The sequence below is a fragment of the Eutrigla gurnardus genome (assembly GCF_963514095.1).
Source record: "Eutrigla gurnardus genome assembly, chromosome: 14".
Lineage (NCBI taxonomy): Eukaryota > Metazoa > Chordata > Actinopteri > Perciformes > Triglidae > Eutrigla > Eutrigla gurnardus.
In genome coordinates, this window is record NC_139937.1 from 22,733,163 (window position 1) to 22,748,563 (window position 15,401).

Here is a 15,401-nt window from a genome sequence, read left to right on the forward strand (position 1 = left end):
CATAAAATACATTTAAATGACAACCAATCTACATAGAATTATTGATTAACCGTTTTTAAATTTGAGTATATTTCCATGCAAACATCTTTATTTGTAAAGTAACTTGTAACTAAAGCTCTCAGATAATTGTAGTGGAGTAAAAAATGTCCAATATTAAAATGCACTGAAATGTATTGGAGTAGAAGTACCTCAAATGTGTACTAAAGCACAGGAGCCTACTTATTTACAATGCAACACTAGTTTTTACCAGAAAGGAGGCCCAAAAGCCTTAAAACAACAATTTATCCTGAATACTTCAGATAAAACACAGGTCATTATAAAAAATCATAAGCAGAGGGACTGAAAGGGGGGGATAACTGTAATTTACTCGTAACCTGGCAACGTCCGCGCCAACCTGTTGGCTCTTCTTACGTACGTTGCGTCGGCGGGTCATCATTGCCGTACACACAGACATCATGGCGGACGTGTTGGATCTTCATGAAGCGGGAGGAGAGGACTTTCCTATGGATGAGGATGGTGATGGTAATATTAATGTATCAATCCACCGTGGGAAGCGGACGCTCCGTAACTCGGGCGTCCCGCGGAATTTTTAATTTCGTTTTTTACGTTAAAAATAGCCGCGACTGAAAAAAGGCTACGGACGCTGACTGCGTGGTAGCAGGCCCCGGATAACTGCTAACAAGCTAACACAAAGCTAACAACGTACTGCTCATTCAAATGCTGTTTGTGAGCTAAGTCGCGGCTGTTGCGAACTCTTTATGGTACTTTCCCCCCAAAACACGTTTCTGAAAGTATATTTCATAGCTTAAGAGCGTGGTTTTCATTATAATTTATCTGTTAATCACAGTTAGCTTGTGTTTAGCCGCCTAGCGCGCTTATTGAGACTGTATTGCTAACAGGCAGCGCTAACGTTGCTAGTAAGATTCACAAAACGTACAAGTCAAACACATTCCCACGTCCTTATAGTATATTATCGAGTGTTTTAGTTGAAACATATTGTTAATTACAAACTGTTTTATCATAAACTTAGCTTGTGAGCTGAGTTAGCTTGTTATGAAACTTGTGAGAAAGAACAGATGGAAGTTAGCAGCAGGATTTTAACCTGTTCGTTGTTTGTTCGAACAGAGAGCATCCACAAGTTAAAGGAGAAGGCCAAGAAGAGGAAAGGACGAGGCTTCGGCTCAGGTGAGTTTCCGCTGTTTGTATGTATGTATGATTTTAATACAGTGTGTCAGGCTCAGTCAGCAAATGTGTCCTGTGTTGCTGGTTTGCAGAGGAAGGAGCCAGATCCAGAATCAAAGAGGACTACGATACTGTGGAGCAGGACGGGGACGAGCCGGGCCCTCAGAGATGTAAGTACAATACATTTAATAGAACAAAGTTTATTGATGCTTTCACTCTGAAGATCCTACATCCCACCCAGAATACCCAGATATATCACATTCAAGTGTGAATTGAAATTTAATTTTTGTAACTTTGCACCACACTAGCAGACTGTAGTCTATTTATTATGGATATAATGATAAACATTTCCCAAAACAAATGCTCAACATGTGTATTGTCACCAGTTATTGTCTTAAAAAAATATATTCCATTTTCATCCAATTTCACAACAATACATTAAAACGTGTGCACAAAATTGACAATTAGTTTTCTGTTTAAATTTTTTTTTTTACACTTTTATTGAGCATCTTATCTCTGTGGTTCAAATGTAATGTCGATATATAAGACAGGGATGCAAACTTGTCACCTTTCAGCGAAATTCGCCGTTTTTGTTCCGAAAAAGGTCATTTGTGTGATTCATGGAGATCTGCAATAAAAATATTTCGGGGGGGGGCGGGGGGGCGTCCAAGTAATCGGCGAACGCAAGCTGTCATAAATATTTATTCCAAGCTTGTTCGTTTGGCCAACCCGTGTAATCATGTCATCTTCGGGTCTGTAGCTGCCTTGATGCCGTACTAGACAGGAGTGACGTTGGTACGCTTCAAAAACGTCATGGTACAGACACACCAACTCCGGCAGCGACGCAACGGACCGTCGAACGCACCGGCGAGTGGGCAGTTCTGTGTTCAAGTTGGATCAATTGGATAGACGTCCTGGGAAGTGGGTGGGACTTGAGTTTTGCTCTGCCGTTTCCAACATGGCGGCCGGGCCACAAACGATCTCATTTTACAGTTAAACTACACGCTATAGCATGTTTCTGAAAACATTTGAGGCGGGAAATGTGTAGTGCAGTAACAGAATCTGGATTCATATTTGATCAACACTGCCTAGTTTGATAGTTTGAACGAAGTTTCTGGAGCCGGCGGCATTGCGTTGGACGGACGGCATTTGCATAAAGTTCAATCCATCGAACTTTATGCAAATTCACGTACGGCGACAGGGCAGTCAATTCGACGTGCCGTAACCATCAAGCGGAGCTCCTGCTCTACATAGACAATGAATGGGATCCGTTGACTTGACGTCTGCTGCCGGAGTTGGTGTGTCTGTACCATCAGGCTTTCTAACGTAGGCTAACGTGCTAATGTCAGACAGTTCGCTGACATACGCATCGCAAATCACAACCATTTTTGCTGGTTACAATAACGGTGTTATCGGATAGTACAGTGTCTATTTCTCAGGAACCTTTGAAAAATCTAAGCGAGAAAACAACGTTAAATGTACCTACCATACCTTCACATTAAAAAAAAAACCTAAAATAAATAATGGAAAATCAACGGAGCAAAGGCTTACTCTGATATCGATGTAATGTTAGCGAATGAGGGGTGAGAAGCCCCCTACCTCCCCTTGCTAATATTTATTCCGTTCGTCCAGAGTCAAATCTATTCTTGAGGTTCCAAATATTTTCAAAGCAGTTTCTTTCAATGTGAGGAGTCGATCGAGTTATTTTATGTTCCGTCGTTTGAAGCATTATTTATACCTTCACTGGAAGGGAAGTCCATTTTCCAGGCTCTCGCCAGCCCCCTTCAGTGAGTCAGAGGAATAACATTGAAGCATATGCAATATATATATATATGTGTGTGTATATATATATATATATATATATTGTGTGTGTGTGTGTGTGTGTATATATATATATATATATATATATATATATATATATATATATTCCGCGAGGGGGTTTGGGTCCTTGTCACCTTTTTCATCCCTGATGAGTTTGCACCCCTGATAAGAGGCACAAACTGGAACTCTGTCTGCTTTGTATGATTGGGCCAGTATTTATTTCTACATTTTGCTTGCTATGGTAACTTTTAGTAATCATTCCAACTATTAATTTACCTAAAAGTGCTGCTTGGTTTATCATTTGACCTCCGATGCCTTTTCTTGTCTTGTAGCCGTGGAGGGCTGGATCCTGTTTGTGACTGGTGTACATGAAGAGGCCACAGAGGAAGACATCCATGACAAGTTTTCAGAGTTCGGAGAAATCAAGAACCTGCATCTCAACCTCGACCGCAGAACAGGCTACCTCAAGGTGAGACAGATAAACCATGCAGCATCGGCAGGCTTGTGTGTTACCGTCACTGTTGTATTTTTCTTTGACACAGCCTCTGGGCCTGATCTAATTGGCTACTAATGCTACTTTCACTTGTACAATGTAATCAATTATTGAGAGTTCAGCTCACTCTGTTTTGCAAACGACTTAATGGACAACTTGGATGTCAAACTGAGTGCAGTTCTTAATTAAAGGTCAGGAAGTATCTGAGATATGAAATTGCTAAAATTCTAAATAACTAGCTTTCTTCTAGAGTAAAACAAACAATTTCAGCGCAAAAGATGCCATGTAATAAAGGAAAGTTAGGGACTCCTTCGTACACCATTTGTTAACTTCGTTTGAAAAGGGCCTTTCCTGACTAATTATGAAGAAAATTGAGTCAATCTGATGGGTAATCTAATTTAATATGGTTTAATTGTATTTTACTTGCTGGTTTCGCACACACCCTCTTCCTGTGAGGGGGATGATCTAAAGGAGGATTGATTCAGTTAGTGTACAATTTCTTGGTTTTTGCATCTAGCTTTAAAATTACAGTAGAAGAAAAACAATTTTAGTTTTCTAAAATAAATGGTTTGCTTTGGAGCACAATTATATACTCTTTCAAGACCAACACTTAGCAGCGCAATTACCATTGATGGTGACATCACAAAGTATCGTGTGACAAGTTTGTATAGGGTGAGTTGGGTATCACGGCCTGTCATTAGTAGTCGCAATAAAGGAAGTGTGATTTTCTGTAATTGTCGTTTTATGAATGTAATGTTCCTGGGAATCCGCATTGGTTGTGAGAATCCAATCCCAGACTCCGTCATCTGTGTGTGTGTGAGAGAATGACAGAGGGGGGGGAATAGAAGGTGGACTATTGTTCCTGCAAGCAATGTTACTGTATACATAAAAATAGCAACTGGTGCATCTTTTTCTGCTGGGATGCAGAAAAGCACTTTCAGTGCCTAGTCTGCCATAAATTAAACACAGAAGAAGAAATCCAATATTGTACAATTCCAACTTTTAATTGTCTCACATCAGCGCCTGGTAAAACATGCTGACATGACAAAGACTTTTGCAAATGTTTGCAGTGTTTATAATGCATCCCCTCATACAGTATGGTGCATTCAAGCAAACATTGTCCCATGTTTTTTTTTTTTTTTTTTTGCTGTCCAAATGCACAGCTTCAACATTCCTCTAAGCCACAAGGTGGCAGCATTGTTTTAGATATGAAATAAGAACAGACTGTGATTGCCCCTGGAACTCTCTCTGCACAGTAATTTATGCTGGGAATGTCCATTTTAATTACAGGCTGTTTGAAGATTTAGTAACAATCTTGTACATTTCATTAGTAATTTTGTTTATGCTTTAGGGACATTAATTGTGTTAGCAATTCTTTTTTTTAGTTCAGAATGTTTGCCCAGTGATCCCACACTGGCTCAGCAAGGCCGGTATGATGTGATAACGGATATGCTGCATTGTTAAGTTTGAATTGGGAACAAAATTCCCAAGCAGTGATGCCATAAATGAGTTATAACTCACCTGCTAAATGTTCCCTAGGGATATGCACTGGTGGAGTATGAGACATACAAGGAGGCTCAGGCAGCCATGGAAGGGCTCAACGCCCAGGACATGATGGGCCAGCCTATCAGTGTTGACTGGGGATTCGTCAGAGGGCCTCCCAAGAACAAGAGGAGGTGAGTGTCGTGTGTTTGATGGTGGTGGCAGTAACTTCCCGGTAAAGTTTGGAGGATACGCCCGACCCTTGGTGTTTGTGACGATAATAATGTAGCTATTTTTAGCTATCTAGATAAAAGTGATGTATGGTTGAAATGAATGTTTTTCAATAACTGAACTATGGGTTGTTGTTGTTTTTTTTAACAGGACCGGCGGAAGGAGACGCAGCAGAAGTCCGGACAGGAGGCGGCGTTGAGTTCGGCAGTCGTTATTGGCTTGGTTTATAACCCTCTTATCTCCTCCATAAGAAACTAATTTGTGTACAATGTTTTTGAGAAACAGTTTTATGGCATCTAGCTGTGCAATTTCAAATATCGGGATAAGGAATTTCTTAAAAGATGACAACAAAAAGAATCAATTGGCTAACAGATGGCATTTTCAGTGTTTTTGTAAATTGATTATGCTGCTTTTGAAATGCAACAGAAGGATAACGAGTCGGCAATTTCACTTTCAACGCCAGCTTGTAGGTTGTGCATGTTTCTGATTCCCTAAAAGAAAAAAAAAGTTGTTTCAGTTTTCTCAATGTTACGTGCATTTTGATGTTTTATTTTATAATAACTTTGGGTGAAAATTAAACTTTTTTTTTTTAAAGGTACATGTTGTGTTTTTATTAAGCCCCCTGCTAATGACGTAGTGTTTACATCATCGTAGATGACCTCATCCAGGCGATGATGCCGCCCCAGCTATTTTGTCAGCTCCAAAACACCTGTCACTCCGGAGCCTGAGTGCCACACTCATAGGCTACTCGGGGCAAACCCCCCTCCCCCCTCCCATGCCCCTTTATTTCTCCGCAGCCAATCAGCGAGCGGAGGCTCTGTACTCTGTCGTTCTCATTCGCTGTTTACTCCCATTGGGGGAACATCAGTCAAAGAGCCCGCGGCTGCCCATTGGCTGTCGTGGATGTCAACGAGACGGCCTCTCCCTCTCTGATTGGCTGCACCGTCTTGTGGCGGGGCTCAACCCCATCGGTTGACGTTGTTGTTGTAAGTGTGGTGGAGAGAGAGAAATTACTTTGTCGTTGGTGGTCCGGTTTTGGGGATTTTACGCGTAGTTTCCACCAATGAAGATGATAAAAAGTTAGGAACCGGTCGCATCGGGAACGCGCGCGGTGTTCGCGGGTCGGCACGCGCCAGGAAACTAACCGGGGACGATGGAAAAAACATCTGCGAGGCCGCTGAAGGTAAGCGGTAAAGACGGGGGATACTCCGCTAGCTTACGAGATGCTAACGTTAGCTGCTGATTAGCCGGGCTTGAAGTAGCCACTTGTGCTAGCCAAGAAACGTTACGGTTCGGTCTACTTAACCGGTGGAGGGGAGGGGGGGCAAAATAATAATAATGAACGCTTCTTCTCGATGAGAGTCCACGCACGCGTATGGTAGTTTCCGGTTGATCTTTTAAAATTGTCCCATCACCTGAAAATAAAGTTATTATTAGGGTAGCCTTAAGTGTGAGGGGTAACGTCTCAAATGCGTTTATGTAAGCATGTGTATTGTTCGTTAGTGGGGGTTTTTTTGTGTGTCAGAGAATAGCCGTAGCCATAATAGCCGGTTCGGAGTCCACATTTAAATACAAGCCATCATCATGTGTTTTTACTAAGCAGGTTGCTGAACGTTACATTTAGCTTTATGAGCTGTCAACTGTAGCATTATGTTTACCCCCCCTCCCCTCCAAGTTGAACAACTGAATGAGGAGATCATTTTCTATATTCAAGCTTTCATTAGTTATGTTTTGCCTGTAGAGTCGCTAGCTTTATAACAGCTGGCAGTCACGATTCAGATCATTGTATTATTTTATTTGAGGTGCATGCGTGTGGTAACATTGACTTAAAGCACCAGTAAACTCACGAGCATGTTCCTAACTTAAGAAAAAAAATTCAGACAGGGTTTGCCATTAAGCTAAGTGGCTATGGCTGTGTGTGTGTGTGTGTGTGAGAGAGAGAGAGAGCAAGTACATGAACTGAGCACTTGGCTTATTTGCCCTCATTTCCAACGTGACCACGAAGAGAGAGGGTCGCGTTTCACTTTGAATTATTCAGGTCTTGTATGTGTGTGCTCTTTTGTCTGTCGGGACAGACAGTCAACATTGGAAGGGGGGGGGGGGGGGGGGGGGGGGGGTAGGACAGAGGTACACTTTCCTGACTGCACTTGGTCTACAGGGACTGTTTATGTTGTTAAAAAGCCATATCCTGTTAGAAACAGGGCAGCAGCAGGAGTTACCTCCACTTACAAGGTTGATGTTAGGCGTAATGTTTGTAGGAAAATGAAATGCATCCAGCTTGTGTTCATTCCTTCCAGTTGCAGTGACGTTTTAAAATGTGGCACAAATAGGGATGAGGCGATGTAAGATCGGGTTTTAAAACAAAACACTGGGACTGAGTTAATGGTGGTAAATTTTCATTATCGGGGTAATCTTGACGAGGCACAGGGATTTCATGTCATGATTAACCCGGCTGAAATAACTGCGATTCACGATATTATCCCAACACATAATCATTGACTTTATACAACTTCAGGGAACTATTGTATTTATTATTATTTATTTTTTTGGCTCACAATCCAAAGCCTCACTAGAAGTTGATTGTGGTGAATTTCCATTATCAGGATAATGGTAAATATCATCATAAGTGACTTGAAAAAAGTTGTTTAAATCACTATCAGACAAGTGAAAAATAGAGCTCGGTAACAAAAATACAGAATACAAATCTATCTTATTTAACATCATTTATGTGCGTCTTATCTGTGATGCAATAAAATCATTCTGTTTCTATAATATCACCAATTGCATTATTTTGACCTGGATAATCATGACATGATATTTTCATATTGTCCCCACACTTGAACGGTCAGCCGTGTTTATGTATTATTGTAGAGTTGCCCGTCGGTTCTGGGATCCACCGTGCACTGTGGCTACAAGAAGGAAAAGGATCTTTTATGCCCCGATGTCTCTGTGAAGGTGTGTGAGGTGGCTGTCGGGCTTCATTATGCATGCCCTCAACACTTCAAGGAACATATTGATGCAAACAGCAGCACGGGGACAGAGAGCACCTAAGGCAAGAATTTTAAGTAGGGTGTAGCATCCTTCCCCATTCAAATCAGATTCAAATCTGGCAGAGTGTGAAAAGAACAAACTATCATGTGATAACACTTTGCTGCTGTTGTTGTTTTTCATTTACCACTAAACACAGCAACGGAAAACAAAAATCCACCCGCTTGGTAAGCAATGAGAGAAGATAGCAGCAGTAAATAAATCCATTCACAGAACAAGGCGGCGTATTTAACGCCTTTGTTGCACTTTTGGTTGTCTTTAAACTATAAATATCGTTGATCCAAATGAGAACGTTGAATTCACTGTTATCTTAAACGGCCACATCAATCGCACTTGTGATGCCTGGTGGGAAAACGGCCATCAATCTGACGTTGCCAGACCCGGTGGCAACGGGATTATTGACACACCTGGCTATGTTATATTTTTACGGGATGGAGGGAGCAACGATCTAGTTTGAGTCTTGAATCCTTTAGTGTTACTATCTTAACTTTGACCCCCCATCTCTCACATCCTTCATATCTGGTGGACTGTTTATGTGCTGCTGGACGGCTGTGGCTGTTAGGACTGGCTCGGTGGGTAGTGTTTCACAGGGGGGCGACCATCCTGCTTCAGCAACGCAGAGGGCATGAAAATTTAAACTCTAAGGCTCTTGCCGGGCTCCCCCAAAACAGCTGCTCACTAAGTGTGTGTGTGTGTGTGTGTCGGGGATCCGGTGTCGGTTTCAGAGCGAGGACCGCTTGGCATCGAGGCATTCCCATAGGATCTCTCAAAACACGGCCAGATTAATAAGTAAGCAGATGAGTGCTTCTTCAGGTTAGTGGGGCAAACGCATGACTTGTTGTGCCGAGTGCACACGTTCCACTCGGTTTCACAGCGTGTGTGTGTGTATGTGTATATATATATATATATATATATATATATATATATATATATATATATATATATATATATCTACACACACGCTCAAGCAGCAAAGCAAATCTCGCGTCCTACTTGGTTTAAGACGCAGAGCTGCTTCCATTATTGTTCAGATGAAGAAGCGATCAAGACGGGAACAGATGTGATATAAAAGAGGAAACCTTCATCCTCACAGCGAGACTGGGGGGGGGGGGGGGGTCAATAGGTGGCTCGTCTCCGAGAGGCCTCTCAGTGTCCAGACAGCAACTCCATGAAACAGTTTGGGGCCCAACCCTAACCCAGCACGGCTGGTCGCCTGCCAGTCTTGTGACAGAGCAGCCCAGCTAGTGCCCAGGGCCGTTTCGGTCCGGAGACCTGGATCCGAGGCGTCTACCTGGGCCGCCTGCAGCTGCTCCACTCTGAACAACAAGCTGTGGGATAGTAGATGCTCTGGGAGCACATTGAGATGATTCACAGAGCTAATATCACAGTAGCGGTGACTGTAAAGTAGGGTGGGATGGTTTTATGAGGAAGACTTATGGTAACAACCGTGCAGCTCATACTCCCATACACAGGGTTGGTACGCGTCCTGGAAATCCTTGAGAAGTTTAGTGTGGTGTTTTCGAGGTTTGGAAAGTGCTTGGATTTAGAATAAAGTGCTTGCAAGTGCTTGAAATGTGTGTTCTATGTGATGACATCTATGATAGAACAGAGAAAAGAAGATCTCCATGTTTGAGGGACCGAAAACAGCATTTTCTGACATTTCTTTATGAAAAATGCCTTTTGATGATGAACAGATGATGAACATAGTTGGTGATTATATTTCTGTGGATCTGTTAGTGGAATTAGTTTTCCTTTCATTTGTGGTCCTTCTGTAAAAAGCTGTCTCCAAACATCATGTTGGTTGTTTAGAGGACAATAACATCTCATTTAATGTGATCAACAAGTGACATCATAAGTAGACTGAATACTGACCATTGGATTGAAACAAATATGGAGAAAAAATATGGAGAAATGCACCTTGAAATGCTTGAAAAGTGCTTGAATTTGACTTTGGAAAAGGTGTAGGAGCCCTTCATACAGCATGAGATGCTACAAGAGAACAGTGGCAATGAGAGCTTCCTATATCAGTTACTTTATGCTTTTTAACCTTTCCCTCGACTACATGCAGAGCAGATGATGATCTCGTTGTTTTATCTGCCCCATCAGAGCCATTAAAATGCATCACTACTTCATTAAAAAATAAAGTGACTAAATTACCGTAACAAATCAGGTTGATCATGGTACATTGCATGTCAGCGAGCAGTGTTTCTTTCTTTATCGGTTGTTCTTGTCACATCCGTGTTTGTGGCTGCTGTTTGTCCGCTCTGCTGTATGTATACGATCAAGAGCATGAACAACATGTCATCTTGTGTTGCTGATGTTAATCAGTGAACCTGCGGTATGGGAGGGTGATATTGCAGAGCAGTTCTGAGATAAAGATTATAAGATGCAGAAAAATATAAAGTCTTGTAAAAAAGAAAATATGTTGTGTGTTCTCTTCATACACTTTCTGGCTCTTTTTGTGCTCAAATTTGTGAATAATTGTGAAATAAGTTTGTTGTATTGACCACTTCTGCCTTCATCTGCTTTTTAGATGACATGTTACTATGGTTGATTGTAGACCTTACAATATTTCTAAGTCACTATTTTAGCAGCAGAGTCACCTTTGCCTTGAGTAGCTTAATGCTTATTGAAATTGCAATGTTTATCGTGCATTATAATGCATGGAAAACTCTGAAGAAGCTTCTTAAGATCCACACAAGTATTTTCTAAATAGTCAGGAAACAAGTCATAGCTGGTGGCTGGTTTGAAAACCAACAGGAGGGTTAGATTTTGCTCGTGTCCGGTGATAAATTCAGCAGCTATCGCCGAAGAATGTCAACATTTGTTTGGTGAGTAATGTTTATTTCAAAGCGTTAAGGCGTGGAGCCGGTGAATGATGAGATTTGTAGTTTCCTGTGCAGACTAGAAGCCACCAGTCCCTCCCTCCCTCCCTCCCCGCCCTGCCCTGTTGATCCAGGACAGCGGGAGTAATCCCACACACGGCCCTGATGCGGGAGCCTGTCACCCACGATGACATCACACGGGGAGTGACGTTGAAGTCGCCCTGCTGCGTACAGGGCCGGGCCTGCAGCACGTGGGGGATTCACATGAGCATTAGTGCTGCCTGCCTGCAGAGGCTGGTGCCTGTTTAGCCACTGGCTTAAGATCTAGCTCGGCTTGGTTGACTTCACATTCAGGCTGACTTAGCATGAAGGGGGGGGGTCTCGAACATTTGACTCGGTCTCCAGAGGCACGCCGCAGCTCCGATTTGTGTCTAATAGTTAAAACCTCTCTTGCAGCCGTCTTGTTTTTGTCTTTGCAGCCGTGGAGCAATAATTAAAGTTATTTCTAAAACAGAAGGTTCTTAGGTCAATGTCTAAGAAATGTCTCATGTTCCTCAAGGGCTGATATGCAAATTGAAGCGGTAGTCATCTCGCCTGCTTTCTAAATGTGAATTATGTAATAATAAGCTCATTGTTTGCACACCAAGCAAAACGGATATTTTGGCATCATGGCCAAACCCAGAGACATTATTTGTTGCCAGTGTTAGATCCATCTATGAATACGCCAAAGAACAACTGCTTGTGTCCTTCTTGTTTATAAAACTGGCTATGATTAACTCTTTTATGTTTCTTTTGATACAAATTGCTCACTTTACACAGCAGCATGAGGTCAAGCGAGATCACGCATCACATGAAGATCCGTCTTCTCAGGAAGTGATGCGGTTCTGGTTCTGGTTCAGGAACCAGGTCTGAAAAACATCCCACCTCACGACAGCCAGCAAAAAAAGTGATGTTATCATTGGCAGTTAGCTAACTTTAGACTGCAGACGTTTGCATTTAACTGAGCTGATGTTAACTATTGGGAGTCAAAACTCTGCAAAAGCTCAAATTATTTCCTCGTCTTCTTGATGTTTTTGATCAATGATAAATGAGCTAAATAAATCAAGTTTTGATTCTTTATTTATGTTAAAGGACACTTCTTGTTTCTTCATTGAAAGAAGAGCTTCTTTTCTTGACGATAATATGTATTCACTCTTCTCCGGACTCCTGGCCTCGGGAAGAGTTTGATTGGCAGCTCCTTCAACCAATCACCTGAAAGCGCCTGCCGTTTTCCAAACAGTCTCTCAATGACGCAGTTAATTTCCTCTTCTTTTCAAATCACATTTTCCCGGATGGGTCTAACTTCAGCCGAACACATTTTGATGTTTTGAGTCATCTTTGAGTTATTACTGTGGACTCATATTACATATTTTTGTATTTCACGCTTGAATTCCCCCCACAACCTTTTGGCTAATAAATAGGTGGGCAGCGCTCCGATGGATTGCAGAGGCTTGTGTTTCTTCACAAAAGGCTAGAAATCAATACGGAGGCTCAGGGCTGAATAAGGACTCCTCGCCGACGGGAGTCTGGAGTTTAGGTCGGCAGCTTTGGTAGAATAATGAAACCGATGCAGAACGCGAAGCAGCTTCCCCGTCTGCCTCCCTCAGAGGCAGAACAACACTTTGCTCCAGATGCTTTCTGCAGCGGCCAATATTTAATATATATTTAATATTTAATTTGGGGTTTCTTTCTCTTAAACAGTAATGCATTGATAGCAGATTAGCTTCGACTTCCCTCACCACATCTTCTGCAGGTTCAGGTGTCCGCCGCTATGTCACAATGTAATGTGGTCCCTGTGTGGAATGTAGGAATGCCACTTATTGCCCCTCCATGTAAGCCCCCCGCCCCCTTTACAGGGCAGCCTGCTTCGTTCAGCTGTTAATTAGCGCTCCTTGACTGGCGATTACTGGACCAGGACCCTCTGAGGCCCGCTTTAATGGACTTCCTAATAACAGGCAGAAAGGAGGAACGTGAAGCTAGGATTTACAGCAAAATATAGATGAAATTCTTTTCACAGGTAATGTTAAGATAATTACATATTAGGAGAACTCCTGTAGGCTAATTAAAAAAAAATGGGTTACAATTTAAATCAATTTAAACTCTCTTTGTGTACATTTTAAAGAAAAGACATTCGATAATATATTATCATCATTATCTCAAGGCTGAATCAGAGGGACTACTGACCAGAAATGAGACACATCCTGTTGTTTTTTAGAGGAAAATAAGCAGCATTTTTTCGCGGACTTGCGGCGAACTAAGTGGATTCTCTGCTACACAATGACATCAGCTCTCAGACACTTTGATAAACACTGCTGCTCAGAAAGCTGCCCATTTCAGCTGTTGGCTGTTATTACTCCGCTCCAGTGGATATCAGTCCACATGAGGCTCGACTCTAAGACTTTACATTTACACCTGAAAAGATGAGTTGATCTCGAACGGCACATCCTGTCTGTGCCGTGAAAACGTGACCGCCCTAACTAGTGTATGTATGCTGTGTTCAGAACAGTTTGATCTTGGAGGGTATCATTATCTTTTGCTTTTCTTTTCTTTTTTTTTTTTTTTGTCAATGAAAATTAGGCCTAAACTGGGCGGGTACTCTGGGTGTCTTTTAAAGAAAGCACATGATGTCACAAATAAGCGATTGTCTTTTAATTGGGGCATTAGGCGTTCACCAGGGCGTTCTGTAGCTGACGGGGGTTCAGACGTTGCTTGTTTTTGGTTGCTTTTGAACTCTGCACAGTGACGTGTTTCTATGTTTAAACTGTGGTTAGGGGTTATTTTTAGACCACCTAAAACAAGCGGTTGCTCTAATAGTTGTCTAGTGTCTAATGACCAAGGAGTCTCGTCCTTAAGAACAATAGAGTCGATCCGTTACCGATGTATCAGAAATGCCTCCGATCGGCAAGAATACGTAGCTCTACGCCCCAAACAGATCACTCGTTTTATAGTTCATCATTTAGGCTTCCGTGTTGCTGGCTTCCAGATCCTGTACATCCTGTCCCGGCGGGTACTTTACACCTGTGGTTAAACCCTCCCGTGTGTCCTAGTTCTCCCTCATTGTGCTGCATTGTGAACGACAAATGCCAATGTTAGCTAAGTTATGTTAGGATGCATTTAAGCTGAATTTAGTGTGGAAATGAGGTGAATATAACGAGGAATGGGGCGATATGAAAATTTAATTTCACGATTATCCTGGTCAATATAAAGTCTATAATAATCATATATATGCTGAGCTTTTTGATTAACTTTTGTGACGATATTCCGATTATTCTTACTTATTTTTAGTGTTTTTTTAACGCGATAAAATCACTAATTTGAACCCCATCGTGTCGTTTTCAAACATTTTGTTTGTGGCGAGAAACTTGATTATATGTGTGACGGAGATGTTTTCACAGCAATATAAACTAGACCTTAGAGAGAGAATTAAGTTTTAGTTTTTATTATATATTATTATTATATATCAGCTGATATGCAAGTTCACGTATCAGAATCCATATCAGGAAGGAAATAATGTAATTAGATCATCTCTAATGATCGATTGTAATGATATAGCCAAACTTTTCTTATTCCTCATGTTGCATTTTTTAAAAAATCAGTTTTTATTTACTTGCAGTCGCTCGGCCATAGAGTTCAACGCTACTTCAACCTGAGGTGAAAACACACTCCAAACAATAAAAGGTCACATTCATGATCTGTAAGTAAGATCTTGTTTACCTCATCTTATTTTGCCTGGAGCTCTCATGGAGGGTGGGGGGGGGGGGGGGGGGGGGGGAGATGGTTGCTGAGTTCACATGGATCAGGTTTGGATGTTTTCTGAGCCAGCAAGCGGGACCAGGAGGCCTGCGAGAGGGAGAAGTCAGACTTGGCAAATTTTTGTGTGATGACTGGACAGCTTTCGGACGGGACCGGCTCGAGTGGCACGGCCTTGAGGGAGAGGGCAGGCGGCGGCGGCGGTGGCGTGGACTCTCTGACATCAGCTGCGTGTGCATTCAGACGGGTGTTGTCTTACGCGTTTGCATACACAGCCGCCCACAGCTGGCGGTCAAGCCTTCATCAGGGGCAGGAATGTGAATGCTCCACACCGCAAAAAATAATATACCCGCTACAGGAATTTACTCAAACGGGTTTTGGTTTCTTTGCTTTAATTCCCACTTGTTTGTAAGTGGTGAAAGATAGTAAACGTCCTTATTTGGAAAGAAGATAACCAGCCCAGTTCTTTTTTTCTTCTCTTTTTATTATTTCTTTATTATTTTTCACATTTAACAAATAACAATTCCAGA

At 42.0% G+C, this 15,401-nt stretch overlaps 2 protein-coding genes across 4 annotated transcripts in view; both read left to right on the top strand.

The window, feature by feature from the left end:
- Window positions 1-407: 407 nt before the first annotated feature.
- Window positions 408-5,807, top strand: rbm8a (RNA binding motif protein 8A). 2 transcript variants are annotated; one of them, XM_084026848.1, is made up of 6 exons: window positions 408-522; window positions 1,126-1,185; window positions 1,275-1,352; window positions 3,336-3,472; window positions 5,036-5,172; window positions 5,360-5,807. In XM_084026848.1, exons 1-6 carry the CDS (start codon window positions 456-458, stop codon window positions 5,406-5,408), a joined length of 528 nt encoding a protein of 175 aa, XP_083882974.1. In that variant the 5' UTR covers window positions 408-455; the 3' UTR covers window positions 5,409-5,807. The 2 variants fall into 2 exon arrangements, with proteins under 2 accessions (XP_083882974.1, XP_083882975.1); XM_084026849.1 differs by having other exon boundaries at window positions 433-516.
- Window positions 5,808-6,227: 420 nt separating this feature from the next.
- The window catches only part of otud7b (OTU deubiquitinase 7B), a 34,473-nt gene continuing 25,299 nt past the window's right edge, over window positions 6,228-15,401 (top strand). For both annotated transcript variants that reach the window (XM_084026046.1, XM_084026047.1), the window contains exon 1: window positions 6,228-6,392. The gene's annotated coding sequence lies outside the window, so the exon portion shown is untranslated. The remainder of the gene's footprint in view (window positions 6,393-15,401) is intronic.